This window comes from Mastacembelus armatus, chromosome 13 (genome assembly GCF_900324485.2).
Source record: "Mastacembelus armatus chromosome 13, fMasArm1.2, whole genome shotgun sequence".
Lineage (NCBI taxonomy): Eukaryota > Metazoa > Chordata > Actinopteri > Synbranchiformes > Mastacembelidae > Mastacembelus > Mastacembelus armatus.
In genome coordinates this window covers 17,715,962-17,735,763 of record NC_046645.1, presented here as the reverse complement: position 1 = coordinate 17,735,763, position 19,802 = coordinate 17,715,962, and the positions used below count along the sequence as shown (strand labels likewise).

Below are 19,802 nucleotides of genomic sequence, written 5' to 3'. Positions count from 1 at the left end.
TATAGTTGCTTGATTGAGTGGCTGCAAGACTACAAGACTCTGTTGGGTTCTGTGATCATACCAGTGACCCTATCTGTAATGCCCCACTAGACTATGATGCCTCCAGTAGCATCAGCTGCTGATGTGTGTGACACAGAGAACTTTTGAACTGCTAAAAGGAGTGTTCATTTATAATTTGTCTGACAGAAAATGGCCTGTAACAGCAAAGTATGCATCCATATTAATGGATATCTGTATATCTGCAGTGAGACTAACTGCTGTGGCCTATTTAACCTCAGTAATGGCCTTCTCTCTGGTCTTTTCATAACGTATGTCCACCATGGCCTTCAAGGCCTTTATACCTGGAATCATATGGTCAAGGATGCTTACAAACTTTCTAAAGCCCTCATCCTCAACCATATAAAATGGCTGGCCATCCTTCACTATCATGTCCACCAAGGTCTCACCCAGCCTTTGTTTTCTGGACACTGTAAGGGAGATAGGTTGCAGAATCAATTCAATTTAATTCATCATTGAAACTCATGTTCAGAAAATAAATATAATAATAATATATAATATAATAAAACTTACAGTCACTATATCCAGTGTTGACTTGCTTGGCATTGTCATCACGCTTAGCACGCATGGTGCCTCAATATGGATGAAGTATTTTTATATGACAGCTCCTGCATGCACAGCAAGCAACGCACCTGAATGAAAATATATGTAGTCCCAGGTTCTACTAATGTCATAATGATAAATTTTGAATATCAGAAGTCAAATCTTACCTTGGGAGGTGTTATCAAGTGGAAATGTTCCCACACAGGCGACTTCCTTTTGCTGCTTGAAATGCTCACCATAACTCGCAACGTACAAACTCCTCTCTCAAAACCCAATCTTAACTTATACACGAAATGACATCCCAAACGTCATGTGTGCTGCACAATAAGTGTATTTATTTCTCCATCGCACAGTTTCCATTACTTCGTATAAGCATTTCTAACATAGGTCCAGTGAATCCATAATGTCCATATACAGTTTTTCGTTAAATCCCAACAGCTTTATCAGACATACACAATATAACAAAGCATTCTGATCTCTTGCAACCTCTGACCCCTCTGTCAAAGTTCCTCCATATATGGTCACTGTGCCCAATTACAATTAATAACTGACACCGAGTGAACCTAATTGAGAATAACACAAAATAAATGTATAATCAAATGACTCCTACAAAAATATTGTCACTCCTTGTCAGATTGTGCTAAATTTTCATGACAATTTATAACCATATTGTACATCAGCTACAAAAAGACTTTTTGCTGATCTTGTGATACTCCCATCCCAACTCTACAAAGCAGATTTGGGCTTTGCCTGGAAGCGTGTAATGCGAAAAAGTGATAGGTCATAGGAGGGAACTTGTCCCAGGCTGAGTTCACACAAAAGCTTGCCAATGACTGGTCCAAATTTGAAGCCGTGACCTGAAGAAAAGAATTTATTAAAGGGATTAAAATTCATAGCTTTATTTTTTACATAAAGTTAAGCAGATTTAGCTTTCAGATGTGTATAATTTTGATGAGTGCACATATGTATATACAATCAAAATGCTGTTTGTTTGTAGTTTCACTGCCAGTAATTGAAGGCAACATCAATAAAGAGGATGATAGACCTGTCAAAGAGAGTCGAAGAGTTTATCTATCTGAATAGCTGTCCTCAAGACACACATTGAGGGCAGAACACTGTCCTTTTCCAGGTGTATATTATAGGTTTTTAACCAAGACAGTCAAACACAAGTGTAACTAATCATACTAAAGAACATAAATTCAGAAAACTCCACCAAAATTAAAGTCCAAAACCGGAAACAGAAATCCCACACCATGACACCTTTTATGAGAATGTGAACTGTGGAAATCTAACACATTTAGTTGATGATCACCACTGTAGTCTTAGTTATCTCTGATTGCAGCTTTACTCTTAAGAAAGCCTGGGTATGTTGTCTATCTGTCTATCTGCATTAGCATCTGACTGCTTTGTCATTCTCCCTCTGTGGTCTGTATTTAAGCCCCAGTCTCTGTGTCCTTAGTTGCTGATTCATTGTCTAATAACCTATCATATGTAGTAGGGCTGTGTATTGGCAAGAACCTAGCGATATGATTCACATCACAATACGTGTGTCATGATACAATATATATATGGATATATCACAATTCAGTGACAAAACGATATACTGTGATTTTTTTAAATATAAAACTTCATCTCACCTGTAGAGAAAACCTCACCTGTATACTTGTACACCATTAAAAATGTGCTAGCAGGATTTTTTAAATATAATATAAAAATTAAATATATTGACAACATAGTGTCAACTACAAAGCATTTTTCAGTATAAAAAAAACACCAATACTAAAATCTGCCTCTATCAATAAGGTGTTTTCAATATGTTTTAGATTAAGAAATTAAGTGCCACAGCCGTCTATGTATTTCCAATCCTGCTTGAATATACCCAATAGGCTACTGGCTTGTTCGCCAAGAATAAGTTGAGACCTGGAGTTTGCTGTTTGTATCATGTTAGCATTTAGCTGCACCCTGTCATGATGCCTGGCTACGTGTGCACGCAGATTTGTTGTGTTCCCCGAGTATTTAACTCTGGTGTGGCAGATTTTACATATGGCATGGCTCTTGTCGTAGCCTGTACAGCCTTTTTTATTAGAGAAGCCAAAATGAGTCCAGATGTCAGCTTTGTATGCCACGGGAGCATCTTGTACCTTCTCGTGGGGAGCCATGCTAAGCAGCAGTGTCTGATCTGAGACCAGCGAGTGTGACACTTTCTCTGGTGAGATGTCTTGTGTATGTGCTTTGGTGTAGTGTGTTGCCAACTAGCAGTCAGAGGTTTAAATGCACTACAGAAGCAACCACTGACATGAATATTTGTAGAAAAATAATTAATAAAAAGATCAATATGGCCGTTTTTTATATCGATACATTATCGCACAATAAAATATTGCAATATAACGCAGAATTTATATTTTCTTACATCCCTAATATGTTGTATTCTTGTATCACTTTGTTTGCCCATTTCAAATTGATTTTTGTGCCCTGAAATAACTCCACTGCTTGTGTTTTATGGACTTTGTTGGACTCTTTCCTCACCTGCACTCCTGCTCACCATTTTGAGTCATTTTTACCTCACCTGCATCAAAACCCTTTCTGCCCATCTGGTCTGCACTTGGGTTCCCTCTCTTAATTAAAATCAAGAGGCAGATGTAAAGTTAGTAATACAAAATGTCAACACAACTGTTCATAGCTTTAACCCTTTTATTGATTTGCTCATCTTTCACAGCAAATATAGAAGCATGGTAGAGCAGAACTGCAAAAACATCTGGTGGAAAATCAAGGCAGTAAATGTCCATATGGCCATGGATGTATAACACCCTCCATTGAACAAAGTGACCTTCCTTTGCACTTGTGAATTTGGTGTAAAATTCAATTTTATTTGTGTAGTGCCAAATCACATTAAAAATGATCTCAAGGCACGTTACATGTAACCCAAAAATAGTTTGTAAGTATTGTGTCCAACATTTTATGTTTTGGGTCTTGAGATGGTGCAAGACTGCATGCATCATTTGTTGGTCAGCTTTGATACAAATAACTCCTGAAACCTCAATGCCTGGATTATAGTCATGTTAAATTATGTTATGGAATATTAAGTTATGGAATAAAAAATTAGGCCCTGTAGTCACTTAAATATGTTTGTTATATTGTTATGATGAAATACCTTTCAGATCGTCTGATGACATTCTTGTTTCCATGGCAATTGGTGGGAGTCTGAAGACAACGTTCGACAAAACGAACGAAGTACAGCAACCAATGCCTCTTTAGCTACTCTACATCTTTACTCAGTCCTGTCATTTAAAAATACAGAAACTGTCCAATAATGGCGGGTGTTTTGGGGCCCTGGACAAGTTTTGACATGCCCTGACGTTTGTGCTTTTTTCAGTTGCTTTTAAACATATTAATGTCTAAAGTCTGATAACACTGTAATCAGCACAAACTGGGCTGCAATAATATGTGAGCAGCATATTTATACATGATTGTGTTTTTGAGAAAACAGTGTTTATGCATGGTTAGTGCAAAACTACAATTAAGTCACTGAAAAAAGACCATAAAACACATAGTCTCTGGCTGGATCAGTTTTGATCGTACAGATAAGAGCAACATATAATTTGAATCTGTAAAGGGTCTAGTTTTATTTGTATACATAATAACAACAAAATGCTGTGCTTTTGTAAAATAAAGAAAGCAGACAGGGTGCGCTCTCTGCCTTCTCTGTCTCTGTCATCTCTCTAAATAAAACAACCAGAATCTCAGCGAATACTCGTCTTATAAAAATAAGAAATATATGGCTAGAAAGCTTGAAATGTTTTCTTTTAAATGAAATAATTCAAGTCAAAAACAAATCTTTTTACGTAATCCGTATGAAAGTAAGGAACGGTACAGTTTCTCCTGTCTCGCCTCATTATAGCTAATGTGATCCCACCTCACACTGTTTATATGGAAATAATCTCAGGTGAGCCAAGTAATTATGTGCACGCCCCCGAGAAATGACATAAAATGTCAAACGTCATCATAGAATTTACTCACTTTTTCTGTGCGTTTTGCTGATGGCACGTTAGGCAGGTGAATAAGTGCTTCGTATGTTCCAGACAGTGAAGAAGAGTTTACTTTGTCCTCAGAGGAAAAACGCGACTCAGATGATGAACGTTTGCATCTGCATTGTATTGCACTAATTCCCTCTCAGCCACATTTTTGACTGAAAGACTCATTATGTGGCTCATTGTGTGGGTCTTTGTCTTCTCAGGTAAATCACATGATTATTCATGACCAGGCACGCCTTCTCTTCCTACATATGTCTTTTCTAAACAAAAAGTGTCTTAGAAAATTGCAATCAGTGTATTGTTTTCTGTGAATGAGTGAACAAGATGAGATTCACATTATGTTGAAGAAAACACTTTTGGCTACAAGATGCAGTTCTTAAGTCTTGTGAACCAACGGTCTGTTTGTGTTTTATGGTCTTATTTCACTGACTTAAAAATTGTAGTTTTTCACTAACATGCTGTTTTCTCAAAAACACAATCATGTATAAACACGCTGCTTATATATTAGTAGACGTCATATACAGGAAAATCGCAGATGCGGTTTTTTACAAGTTCACCATGGTTAAATTGTATTTGTTTAACAAATGATTTGATGATTTTGTGAATCTGCTGTAAACAGATGTTTAATCATTATTTTTGAGCAGATCAAGCTAACATCAATGCTGTACACCAGCTTGCTAACAGTTTTAACGGAGATCTTCGTTAAACAGTTTAATGAGATTCGAAAATTTAACGGAATTTAAAAACTGCCATGCAATACAGTGGGCTCTTTAAACGACGCATGACACAAGATAGCATCAACATGGCTGATGTAGTACCTCCGAATTCCATTCATACTGTATCGAACGTGTGTGCACCACCTAAACAAGTCCCACTGGAAACAACAACCAACACCGCAGGGCTGATCAATCCTCCTGCAATTGCTCAAAATTTCTGGCTCCATCATTGGTAATTTGGCACTATGGTGGCAGTGGCAGTGAGGCCATGTATGAATAGTAATAATTGATCTACACGTTAGTATTCAAACCTAGCCTACACAAATGATTTTACATACATTTATGACTAGATGACAAATTCCTCCTCAATGATTTCTTACTGTGACTTGAGGAAAATGGGCAGCATTTTAAACACTATACTGAGATTATAGATAGAAATTGTACTTCTACAGCTTGGGTTTTACTGAGAAAGATTCCAGTATTGATTAAAAAAAAGGTCAAGGAAGCACTTTATGTGAAGCTGGAGCTATTTATATTAGTTATATGATCATGAACAATGCTGCCAATATGAAATGTGCTTTCTCACAGTATGATGACAGTAAATAGGCAAATTCTAGATAATGAGATTCTCATTCTAACAATCATCCTGCTTCACCAACCCTGTGAAGTTTGTTGTGGTTGACGGCATGAGGGAGTTTTGGACCACATCCCACTGTGTAGCCAAAACACATTTTGTTACACAGCAGCTCCCAAAAAAAAGTGCTGTCCTAGTGTCAAACATCTTTGGATTGTTTTTTGTTTTGTTTTTTTTTTTACACGACATTGTTTTTCACTCTGGTTTCTCACTCAGACCTGTCTCCTCTACATTTCTGTGTGTGTGTGTGTGTGTGTGTGTGTGTGTGTGTGTCTGTGTGTGTGTCTGTGTGTCTGTGTGTGAAAACATGAACAAGCCGTATCCTTAGTGGGACAGCACAGCAGAGTCATTGCACCAACTGGTAAGATGCATGAAAGAAGCTCATGTACCACTGAAAATAAATTAAACAAATTCCATAATGCGCCTGCTTTGTGCCTTTCTTTTTGGGAGGTTAGGAGGTTTGTTAGTGGGGTGGGTCTTAAAAGTTTTAATTTTAAAGTTAATCATATGTTAAAATGTTAAAGTTGGATTCATGACTTCTTGATTAATATATTTTATTTTTTGTCAGAAATGTTGTTAAACTCTTTGACTTGACACCCCTTTTATATTAAACTATTGTCTGTTGTTGTCACATGATTGATGATTGTTCCTAAGCATCAGTGTGTCACATATCACTATACAGTATACGTTTAATTGTCCTCCTGTACTAATTTAATTTTATTACAACCAAATGGATACAACTAACATCACAAATCCGCAAGACAATCCCAACTACGTTTTAGCTATATTCGGTATATATTTATATATATTTACTACTGTTTAAGAAAAATGTGACGTATTGAATAATTGCTTTATATTTCTGTTTTTAATTGTCCTTTCCAGGAAAGTCACCAAAACAACGTGTTAGGTAGATGTAAAACATAGCAATTTTTTAAAGTTTTGTGTTCTGTTGTATTGTACCTGAAAATCCAGCTCCAATGACAATGTTACTGTAGGAAGGGTGACAGTCCACCACAAAATGACGGTCAGGTGTTAGCTAGAAAAACAACAAAACAAGAAGAGCCATAAAACTCCAAAATTCAAATGACAGAGTCCAGATTATAAACAAGTCTATAAAAGGTCTATAAAACAAGACCAAACTATTGATCTGAAACCTTAATTCTAAACATTTTTGCATAAATTGTTTAGGTTTTAGGTTTTAGCGTCCTCCACAGTCCAAAGAAATAATACTTACTGTGTACATGCAGCTCTCTACCACTGCAGGCTCAGGAATCAGACCAGGTAAACAACGGACGATGTAGCGCTGGAGGATGTCAATATCAGACCGGTCTGTCTGTCTGTCTCTCTGGTCTGGGTCTGTCTCACTGCCCATGTGGTAACATATCTATGCACAATATATACATATATATATATATTTTTTTAAATCAGTGTTATTTTTGTATAACAAAAAACTAAAACCAGCTAACCACCAGCATCAGAAGACTGTCAAAAGTCAATAGTGAATAACTGCTGTATTAGGACACTTTTATTCACTGTAAGATTCAGCTCTTAACAATATTACACTCCTTTCAGACAAACTATCAAATCTACACTGTTAGAATGATGTGAAGATTATCGCTGTTTTGTTATGGTATCTTTGTTGTTGTGTTCTGTATTGTGTTGTCGCTGGTATGTTTTACACTTGGCCTGACTACCTTATCCTCACTGAAAATGATGAAGAATGCTGTTGAAACATAGTCCAAATATTATCTTTATGAAAGTGTGGGGAGAGAAGATTACGTTTTTTTTTTTACAATAAGTAAACTTGTGGGCCAACTTCACACTTGTGTGTAAACTTTAAAAGCGATCACATCCCTTTGTCTAGTGCAGTTCTGGCTTTTGCTCTCTTTGCATTTTAGTCTGTACCCTTTCTTTATTGTCTGACTACATTTTTTTTTACTTTAAGTTACAGGGATTTTTGCTTTCCTCCTTTTCTTAGAATGCAAATTTCTTTTATCAGCTTTATTCAATTTGTAAAGTGCCTTGAGATGATTGTATTGTGATTTGGCGCTTTACAAATAAAATTGAATTGAATTGAAATTGAATAAAATTTTCTTGAACGCTTCGTCTTTGAATTGTTAATATGTTACGCCAGGAAAATGTTCTTAGTTTAATTTTCCTTTTTGATATTTTTGACAATCAGTAATTTTAAAGCAAATCAAATCTGCATACCATCAACAGCCTGCTGAGACAGTCTCATCGACACCAGACCCACCTACAAACCTCTGCCAAGCTGAGAGTCATTCATGGAAAGACAAATTGCGCCATGCTTCCAATCTGATGCCACTGACAAAGAGTGAAATCTAGAGGTCCACTGGCTGAACTCTGGAATACAGGATGGACTACTAGAATGTACTGGATTACAGGGTCCAATTGAATGTCGCTAAAGTAGGCAAATCAATGTGATGTGTCAGAGAGGCTTAAAAGGATCTTTGAGAAGCCCTAGATACTGGTTCACTTCAGACAAACCAACACACTGAGACAGACACTAGTTCCGGACACCAAAACAAAAGGTGAGCAATGTAGTGGATGCTGTCTAGTGTAGGGAAGAATGCTCAGAATGCTACAATGGAGAAACCAAACCACCACTTAACAGGATGATGGCTCAGCACAGGAGGAGCAGCTCCTCAGGACCAATACCAGTGTACTTCCATTTAAATGACAGGACACGCATTGGAAGACAGGGATATACATGTTTTGGACAGAGAAGATAGATGGTTTGAGAGAGGCGTCAGAGAAGCCGTACATCTTCAGATGCAAAAATCCTCCCTTAGGAGAGGCAGTGGCATTGGCAGGACTGGCCAACCCACTGGGATGAGGATCAGGAACATGAATGAGAACAGTGGCATCGGCAAGACTAGCTGACCCACTGAGATCAGGAACAACGGGGACGCTATCATCGGCACACTGAGGTCCGGGAACTTGGGACTCAGGTGGAACCGGCAGGGGTGCTGGAGACTCCAACGTGTTCCTAATTTTTGCAATATTGTGGAAGTAAAGAGTAAAGTAAAGTTCTAGAGATATGTTTTATGTGTAAATTAAAGGTCAAAAATAACTCCAAGGTTTTTCACAGTAGTGCTGGAGGCCAGGGCTATACCATCTAAAGTAGCTAAAATAGCTAAAGTAGTAGTAACATTATTACCTTATATACGAATGAGGTGTCAGTACAGAATGTAGAGTGTGTCTTTTGTAAAATCACATTTGAGTTTCTAGTTCTGTTACATACCTTCACCAGGCCTGGGTACTCATCTGACGGGACACCATAGATGTGCTCTTTCGACTCCTTACCCTCAGTTAGTATGAAGCAGGGAAAGCGCTCATTCGTGCCATGTGACCTGGGCACTTTCTCTCTCCAGTAGCACACATTGATCTTCACCACCTTTGGTATGGAAGTCAAGAAAACGTCACTACAAGCTAAGTCCGAACTGATAATAATGAAATGAATAAAATGAAACAATAAAAAATAAATAACTGAGCATAGTGTATACCACATATTAATTTTGCTAACTTGACTGAAATTCAGGGGGATTCCTATGCAGTAGCTGCTTTCTGAACAACCTACTACTTCAAACTGAAAACTAAAAATGTCCTTTAAATATATCCAGCGATACATGAACCCATCCATCCATCCATCCTTTTTCTATGTCCGCTTATTCCTTAACCAGGGTCACAGGGATCTGCTGGAGCCTATCCCAGCTCTCTTTGGGTGGAAGGCAGGGGTACACCCTGGACAGGTCACCAGTCCATCACAGGGCCACATAGAGACAAACAACCTCACACACTCACACTCCCTCCTATGGGCAACTTAGAGTCACCAATCAACCTGACATTTGGTTGACAGGTAGTCATATGGACACGCTAATCATATTACTGACCACTGTGTATTCACTTATGTGTATGTCATGCTGGTGTGATTTACATGTAACTGACTCTGATGTGTAAACTGAAACTGCTGAGTTCGTATAAAAGTTTGCCATCTCCTTTATCCTGAGTCAATTAGTATTGACTTGTTCTGCAGATCGTATGTTCTGCTTGTGACTCTGCTGCTTTTGCCTATTAAACTTGCCATCCTATAACTTGAGATTTGCCTCCTAGTGATTTTTGCCACAATAGCTTTGTTTTTACAAATTCTTGCCCTGCCTTGCCCCATGCCTTACCTGTCTTGTGTCTACATTTTGAACTTAGCCAGTAATATAAAATGTGACAAATATATGCTGTTTATTGAAAAGTTTCTATTCACATCTGTCACTGCATTTCAAGTTTAATTTTCAAATTCATCAAGTGTTCTATGTGCCAAAAAGGAAAGTTTTACTTTCTTTATTGACAAAGGTAGAGCCTGATATTGAATGAGGGAAACACTGTTATGGCTGGAGTCAAATTCTGTTTATGACAAATATGGTCTTAAATAAAAGCTTGATAAATGTATGCTTTACTATCTGTCAGGATAAGTTCAGACAATAACTCTCCAGGGTGGCATAAATCACACTTTTGGTCTACTTTTCAGAGACGGAGTATTCACTTTCTTTGAGCCGATGTAAGTATTATGTAGGAAGGGCAAGGTTCACAAGAATACAAATTTTCAAGAGTGTTTAAATCAGTTTTTGACCTCATGGTGATGGTAGAAGAGGACTTATAAATGAGTGGTTGTATTAACTTTATTCACTTCAGAAATCAACAAATTTGCTCAGGGGTCCACAAACGTCTGCATACGACTCTACCCTTTTTCCACATTTAAATTAATGTTAATAAAATGAGTATGCTTACCCTGGTTGTCTAAGTATGAAATGAGGCATGGAAATTAAACATTTAAAATGAATGCAAAGAGCAGGACATAAGTTTAATTACCTCTAATGGCAAGTGTAAGCCAGTGGGGGTCAGCAGTCTGTTAGCCCAGGCTCCAGCGGTGATCACCACACTCTTGGCTTGATAAACACCAGCATAAGTTGACACTGTCACAACAGGGCCAGGTTTGATGTTCACTACCATCTCTTTGTCTCTTATGACCCCACCCAATTTCTGAAATTGCCTCTGCAAAGGAGAACAGCAGAACATGTTGACAAAAATCATTCAGTGGCATAACTTTAAAAAACAACAACAACAACAACAAAAAAAACAACACTACTACTATTAAACTACTACTCCAAACTACGAATCTCCTTTTTTGTCTGTGGGAACAGTTGATCCACGTTTGTGTACAACAGGTTTCAGTTACACAGAATTAAGCAGTATGGTGCAGACAACCAAAAATGTGATACGTACTGTATGTGGATGCCAGGTCGTAACAGGCATAGAGTAAGTACATGCAAACTAGAACCTTGGAACAAGTGAGAGTAAAACACAAGAGTATTCTACAAATAGGTTGTAGCGAATATAAATATATAAATGTATTGAACATGAATGTGTCTATTACATCTGGTTTATAAATTCTGAGTATCATAAATCCTCTTCATAATTTTGGGGCCCCAGGTACTTTGATGGCAGATCAACCCTCTCTGTCTGAGGGTCTTTCTCCTCAGAGCAAGCTCTACTCCCTGTAGACTTGCTTAAAGTTGTTAGAATACGTGTGTCGAACATAATAATCTCTTCAGGTTTTTCATAATAGGCTGTATTATATAATGATAATGTATACAATGTGTAGTATATTTTGGGTCTTAATTTATTAATAAGTATTCACAAAATTTCCCTAGAAATCAACATTTAAGGGATTATTTTTCAAAGGTTTCTTGGGTGGGAAAGTACGTATGTGTCTCTAAAACATATGTCATTGGAGCTTATATTAACTAAGGCTCACCAGCAGTGTCTTTACTGTACCTGTACAATCTTGAGTGCACGGTCAGCATACAGAATTCCAGCAGTTAGGTCAACCACCGCTCCATCTCCCTCAGCCAGTTTGATATGAGGGATATGTTGGGTGAAGTTGTCATGGGTCAGGACCACCATAGGAACTTTGTTCTTCTGTAGGGTGCTCTTAAACAGCTGGTAACTCTGACTAGTTTCTGGTCCCATCACCAGGAGTCCTGTTTGTCTAAGAGGAGAAATCAGTGGCAATGAAGGTAACAAGAATCAGTCAAGGCCATGTAAGCCTTAATACTGTGTAGCATAGTTAACACTAGTGTTAAAGTAAATTTTAAATTTATGGAACCCATTAGCATTATTACAACATTCAAACTGATAAGGAATACAAAACCTCTGCATCATACAGGATGCAAAGCTCCACTTTAGGTTTTTTTGTGTAAGCCACCTGTTTGTAATTGTCAGCAGAGTGAAAATTTAAAGAATATAATCTTAGTAAAAATAAATATAACAAAACCCTTACTCAAAAACTATATGCATCTACAACTATGTTATGTAATATAGATAAAAGCTGAAAAACTGAGTAAGTCTGCAAAATAAAATTCCATTTCCATAACATTTTATATTAGATTACAAATTTGTAATTAACTTTGTTTTCACTTACAACTAAGTTAAGTAAAACTTTCTGTGACCATCAGGCCAGTCATGTTCCTGCCCTGATTTCCACCAAACTCTATAATAGCATGCATACATACTTAACTCATAAAAAGGTAAGGCCCTGTTAGTAATATCCCAGAGGTTACCTAAATAGACCAAGTAACCAAGCATCAGGAATTCAGCCCATTACAGTTCAATGAATGCCTTTATAAAAAATTCTGACCCAAAACTGAACAGTTTCACTGTAAGTAAGGCAGCATGCTAGAACTGCTGTACTAGACCACTGTGCTATTACTGGCCCCACCAACCTACAGTGTTTGTTTCTTGCTGCTGTTCTTCATTCTTTTAAAGGGACTTTTTCCTTCTCACCTTCTCACTTGCCACCAGTGGCTTACTCCATTTGAGGGAGTGGAATTGAAGTCAGCGTGAGAGAGCTGCCTCCAAAATATGAGAGAGCTGCTAGTGGACTATAAACAAAGCAGAGACCTTAACACTCGGGTAACTCAACTCCTTTTCTTTGTTTTAAATAAACTGTTAAACCTTATCGGCAAGCTGTGTCTGCTTTTAAGTTCACAACTCAGCTCTGCATTTCCTTAAGAACAGTGCAGTGATACTGATATTTGCCAATCGAAATGTAATCATTTCGATCTTCAATCCAAGTGGACACTAGTGCCAACTTTAAAAATAAAAATCTCTCAGGTGTCCCTCAAATATTGTGTTCACATCAGATAGACAGATGGATAGACATATCACCTTAAAAGCATAATGCCAATACACTGCTGTAGATGTTATCATGCCATTCAACAGGCAATTCAGGGCTCTTAACAATTACAGACCTTCAAAATCACCATTATTTTCTTGAGTAATATGCACCAAAGTGTGCCATGTCTTCCCATTGAGAACTGTGTGTTATGACTTTTGGTTAGGATCTGTTGCATGGTTTTTGTACAGGTTTCTTTTCTGGGGAGGGGGCTCTAAGGATTCATAAAAAGTAGTAGCTTTATATAAATTATATATTAAATATAAATTATAAATTGAATTGAATTGAATTGAATTGAACTAGCAAGAGAGATCATATTTCTCCCATATTAGCTTCTCTTCATTGGCTCCCTGTAAAATCCAGAATAGAATTTAAAATCCTTCTTCTCACATACAAATCCCTTCATGATCAAGCTCCTTCAGACCTTAAAGACCTCACAGTACCATATTATCCCAATAGACCACTTCACTCTCAGAGTGCAGGTCTACTTGTGGTTCCCAGAGTTTCCAAAAGTAGAATGGGAGGCAGAGCCTTTAACTATCTAAGCTCCTCTCCTGTGGAACCAGCTCCCAGTCTGGGTTCAGGAGGCAGACACTTTGTACTTTTAAGGCTAGACTTAAAACCTTCCTTTTTGACAAAGCATATAATTAGGGTTGGTTCAGGTAACTGAACCAACTGAACTATCCCTTAGTTATGCTGCTATAGGCCTAGACTTCCTGAGGACTCTCCATTGGTGCACTGAGTTCCCCTACCCTTCCTTCCTTTCCTCCCTCCTCACATGTATATTCCACCATTGAACATCACTAATTTTGTGCTGTCTCTCTGTCCTCTCTCTGCTGATGTGCAGTTACTGGCCCCACCAACCTGCAGTGTCTATTTGTTGTTTATTGTTGCTGTTCTTTTCTCTCTCCTCTATCCACTCACCCCAACCAATCAAGGCAGATGGCAGCCCAAACTGAGCCTGGTTCTGCTGGAGGTTGTTTCTTCCGTTAAAGGGAGTTTTTCCTCTCCACTGTCACCAAGTGCTGCTGATAAGAGATTTGTTGGGTTTTGTTGTTTTTTGTGCCTTGAGGTGGTTGTATTGTGATTTGACGCTATACAAATACAACTTAATTGAAATCACAGACACTCTATCACCATTAGTGGTCATGCACCAGTCTCTATGTCTGTGACCTGAAAAAGAGATGCACCAATGAATAGATTTAATACATAATGACTTGGGGACTAAGATTTTATTAACTATCTCCAAAAGGAGTGGGAAATATTTCTGGAAGCAAACAACATGCCAGAAACCTCGGCACGTGTTCTCTAGGAAACTCTTCACTTTTATGACTTCAGATGGGAATGTCACACATGACCCTACAGAAATAAATAACACCTTTAGTAACTTTGATAGAAAATTGTATTTGTCACAGAATAATCCAGCTGAGGCAGACATTGTTTCATTCCTCCAAAACTTTTTCATTACTCAATCAGTTGGACTAAATCCACAGTATTACCTATTGATTGCCATTTCAACTCTTCGTCTACATCTCGTCGTCTGTCAGGCAACATTAGATATCTGGGTGTCAATATCTCCCCCCAGGTTGTCAGACTTGATACAGCTAAATGACACACTTCTGTTTAAATCAATAGGGGATGACCTTGTGCGATGAAATTCTTTGCCTATATCATTCATGGGAAGAGTCGCAACCATAAAAATGATGATCCACTCTACAATCAATTACCTGTTCTCAATGATTCCTACTAAACCCTCACCTCTGTGGTTCAAGTCACTGGATCAAAGCATATCTAAAGTTTTATGAAAAAAGAAACCACCATGAATCAGTTTCAAAACCCTACCAAATTTTTATTATTATTTCCTTGCAAATAAATTACAATATATCTCTAACTCCTGGAGGGGTATAGAGGAGACCTTCTGCAAAGAAATCAACATCTGTGACCTACCTTTCATCAGCTCTACAATCAAACAACATCCCTGCCTTAAGAGCATTAGTATAAACACTTCTCTGACAGCCTGGTGGGAATTCCTTAAAATGACTAGGTCTTCACCGGCTACATGCAAACTGACACCAATCTGGAACAATCCTGACATCCTTCTGAATACGAAAGGTTTCTCAGTGTGGTATGGCAGAGTTATAAGATATCTTGAAGCTTGTTCTATCAGGAACCTTTATCCCATTCCTAAACTACTATCCAAAATTTACATTTTAATATCTAAAACTTTTCCCAACTGAAGGGAAAGGAGGATTAGGGTAGGGTAGGGGAGCTCAGTGCACTGATGGTCCTCAGGCAGTCTAGGCCTATAGCAGCAAAACCTCCTGTCAGGTCTGTGGCTGCAGCATTCTGGATTAACTGGAGGGTTTTTATTGAGTTACTGGGACATCCTAACAGTAATGAGTTACAGTAATCTAGCCTTGAAGTAACAAAATGTGAGGCAGATATATCCATTATCCATATTTTATATACTTATCGCTCTGATGCACCTTCAAGTCAATGGGAATGTTATTGTCCCTTCGACACAAAAATGTGCTTGGGTGCATCAGAGGGTTAAAGATTTATTATGTACAGAGTCTCACAGTGAAATTAAAAGTAATTCCTCTCTTAATTTTAGAGTGCAGCTTCAAAAGGGATTGAAGATTCTAGCTTTGCTTTTGCCCATTTTCAGTGGCTCAATTTGTCCCAGTGGCAGCAGCAAAAGTAGGATGCATTGGTCATACCATTCCGGCCTGACACATTTGACATTTTACATTTTTTGCCAGCTCAAAAGCGCAGGTGGCCTTTGGATGAGGACCCATCTGCCATGAGTTGTGGACGGGTGCAGTGGGAGGTACACTGTGTTAATCATTTCTTGAAGGATTATCATCATGAAGGATTATCCAGAGACACGAACATCATGTTTATCAGTTCACTGGTGCTGAGAACAACCGTGACTCTTTTGAAGTAGTATGACCAACTTACAAAGTGTTCTGAAAAGTTGGGCACAGGCTGAAGCCACAGTTATACTGTATGTATAAACATACATGCATGCATAGCACCATGAATGTGACAAATCTTTGTGTTCTGTTAAAGCTTTTTGTCATGTTCCATTTAATGGGCTTTCTCTTTTTCTTCTCTGCTGACTGCTTACCTGTACAGTTTGACCCCTGCCTCCTCCTCCAACTGAGCCCACAGCTCACAGCACTCCTCCATCAAGTGAGTGTAGAAGTCCTGGTCATAGGCCTTGCGGATGATGCGGGTCTGGCCATGGGAACTCCCTCTGGTGTGGGGTAGGATGAACTGAAAAACAAGAACATCACTTAGTTCAAACTGAATAACTCTAATTTACGAATAAGACACTGTACTTCAAATGACCAATCACCCATATTTGATCCTTAAACTTATAGAACCTTAATTTCTAAAACCATGTTTTATCATGTTTTATGTCATTTCTTTATCACATTTCCACATTTACTTGAAACATCACCAAAGCATAGCACCTTTAAGTACTCTTGTTTTTAGCAGTGACATTTTCAGTATTGGTAGGGTTGTTTTACCAATATTGTTTTGTTTTACAAGAATAATGAATATACTTTTTCAACTTATTGGTACTTATAGATTTTAGGTACACCTAACTAATGGAGACTAATAGGAAGGGGGGATCTTTTGGAGCCTAGCCCAGCTCTCTCTGGGTGAAAGGCAGGGGTACACCAAGTCCATCACAGGGCCACAAAGAGACAAACAACCTCACACACTCGTACTCACTCCTGTCCCCCATCAATCTGACATACATGTTTTTGGACTGTGGGAAGAAACCACAGTACCTGGAGAAAACCCACGCAAGCACAGGGAGAACATGCAAACTCCACACAGAAAGGTAAAATCCATGCGTCCATTCATCCACTGGAGCCTATCCCAGCTCTCTTTGGGTGACTCTAGTATATAAACACTGCGGAATAGGGCCTATTGTGCAAACATAACAATATTTCAATGAGAACAGTTTGCTCTAACCTTGACTTCTTGACAAAGACACATAGTATCAAAACCCAGATGTCTTGCTCTGGGAAATTGCCTCTCCTTTCTGTTCACTTTACATTATTTCACATCAGACCATTAAAAATGATGTGCTGGTCTGCTACCAGCCAGTGACTCTCATGCTGTACCAAGGTGACAGTCATTCCTTGCAAGTAAAATTTTTGTATAACCTACCGAAGTTCGTCCTCTGAGTCTGATTTGTTAAAGAATTTACCTATCAATAGTGCAAAAGAAAAATAATATCTTTTACGTTAGACACACATTTCATCAGTCAAGCATCTCCATGTGCTTCACTCGCAGGGTAAAGCATTTTTTGCCTCAGTCTCCAAGCATGCTCAATAAAGTTTTGGCACAGCAAAAGATTCATTTTCAAAAAGCCAGCTCAAAACACTACTGCCCTGTAACAAAAACAAATCTGGCTCATTCAAACAAACCTTTTCAGACATATGCTTTCTTAAATCAAAATGCAGAAGTAAATAAAAGAAATAAAAAATGGAACTTATCTTCAATCAAACCAAGATCACATAAATCACACAAATGATTTTCCTCAGCCAGAGCTTTATATCTGCCCAGTTAAAGGTAAAACACCAGCATTTAACTAGGCACATAATGACTTCTGACCCCTCTTTAGATGTACTTTAACATAGGACTCTCTTTGAACGCCCTCTTTTATTTGGAGGTAAGTCCTGAGCTTGGGCTTGTTACAGATCTCAGTCTTCTATTGCTCTTTATCATTTTTTTAAAAGTGTTTGTCTTTTTGTTAGAGAATGAATGGGAAATGTTAAGAGTCAAGTTCAACTATTCCTGGTCTTGGCGTGAAAGATGTGCTTTAATGTCATCAAAACATCAGTGGTTCGACTCCAGTCCGTGCATGAACCCTTTATTTATATTTGTTCAGACCAAAATGAATGCCTCAACGAATTGTTTTTGGTTATATTTAAAAATATAAGGAGAAATCAAGTTTCATTTATGGATTACGCATCTCACGTCCATGACAATTCTACCAAGTTAGGATTTCATTAAAATAAACGCACTTTAGAGTAGGATGTCATGACAGGTGTAGTACTGCTGACACAGACGTTTTTTTTTAGATTACTGATTGCATAACTAGTCACGGGAAATCCTTGCTCGGGAATAACAAACCTGTTCTAGTAAAAGAGTCTTCTTGCTATTTTTTGCCAGCTGATAAGCCGTGAAAGAGCCCATGACGCCGGCCCCGATTACTATGCAGTCATACTCCCCTTTAGTCGACATTTCGGGTATAGTTAGCTGCTGTGCACAGTGTGAAGATCGTCGTAACTACTTTTCAATAGACAAAACAACAGTTACCACACACTGAAAGTGGAGGAGGCACGGTTTCGATTTTGCCCTGAGTAGTTCTTGCCAGGCGCGCACGATCAGCGTCACGAATAATAATCTAATAATCCTCATAAATTAAGCACTTAATTTTAAATTGAGATGATACACAGCTTTGGTCAACACTGAGACAGTGTTGGTGTTTCAGTCTGGGTAACTATTAGAGGAAAAATCATTTGTAAAGCCAAGGGGCGCCTGACAGTCACTGCATAGGGGGAAAACTAACAACAACAACAACGTTCATAGTCAGTTCCGCCCACATTTGATAGTCCGAAAAAACCCGACTAGGCTCACTGAGATGAAATTGACGGCTGTAAACGGCGTCAGCTCGCAGTGTTGGCAAAACTCAGCGGTCAAGAAACACTTCAGAGGCTTTTCAGCAACCAATCAGTATAGGAAGCTAGGAAACACTCCTGTTTTATCCTATTCTTATTTAACAAAGTTTGAAGATTTTCAGATTAGTATCCAGAAGCATATTGCTTTTTTTTTTACTAGGGTTGCCAACACTTTAACATATATTATTTTTATCAGTCTTTGCAATAGCACAAAGATCAGATCACTTTTCATGACCAATTTATGGAGAAAACCTGGAAATAGTAAATAGCCAATAGTTCGCATACTTTTTTCCACTATATAGAGCATAGTTCAAGACAGTATTATGCCATGAAAAATGACAGTCAACTATACAAGTTGAGGACACTAGGGTCCTTTGGAATGTGCAGTGCATGCCTCAAACTCTTATGACTCTGTGGTGGCATCAGCCTTTTTTATGCGTTTCAGTCACAGGAATTGATCACACACAGGACGGCGTTTCAACTCGATGTGCAATTATTATTCCGAATCAAAAATAATAAACAAAACAACAGCTTTATATGGTTTTTTGCCCTCTGTTCCATTTCTGCTGCTGTACTCTGCCACCTTTCACAATAAAATACTTCCTTCCCAACGTCCTGCTTTTCAGATTAAATTCCCCCATAGAAAAACAATCGAACAACTACCAAGATTATGAATACACAATGACAATGGCTGTACTAGAGAATAACAAAATAGGATTGCACTCTCCGAACTCGAAAAAACAAATTTCTTTAAACTGATCTCTTGTGCAGTGTCTTATTTGTGTAAAGTAAAATTATTCAACCCAGGGTACCAAAAGAACATTTTACGGTAATGCACACATAAACTATGTACTATGCTTTATGCTG

At 38.2% G+C, this 19,802-nt stretch overlaps 1 protein-coding gene across 1 annotated transcript; it reads right to left on the bottom strand.

The window, feature by feature from the left end:
• Positions 1 to 913: 913 nt before the first annotated feature.
• Positions 914 to 18,568, bottom strand: pipox (pipecolic acid oxidase). Its single transcript, XM_033325522.1, has 8 exons — positions 18,388 to 18,568; positions 16,361 to 16,509; positions 11,832 to 12,045; positions 10,866 to 11,048; positions 9,247 to 9,399; positions 7,216 to 7,365; positions 6,942 to 7,017; positions 914 to 1,457 (listed from the first exon to the last, which is right to left on the bottom strand). Exons 1-8 carry the CDS (start codon positions 18,496 to 18,498, stop codon positions 1,327 to 1,329), a joined length of 1,167 nt encoding a protein of 388 aa, XP_033181413.1. The 5' UTR covers positions 18,499 to 18,568; the 3' UTR covers positions 914 to 1,326.
• Between the last annotated feature and the right edge of the window lie 1,234 nt (positions 18,569 to 19,802).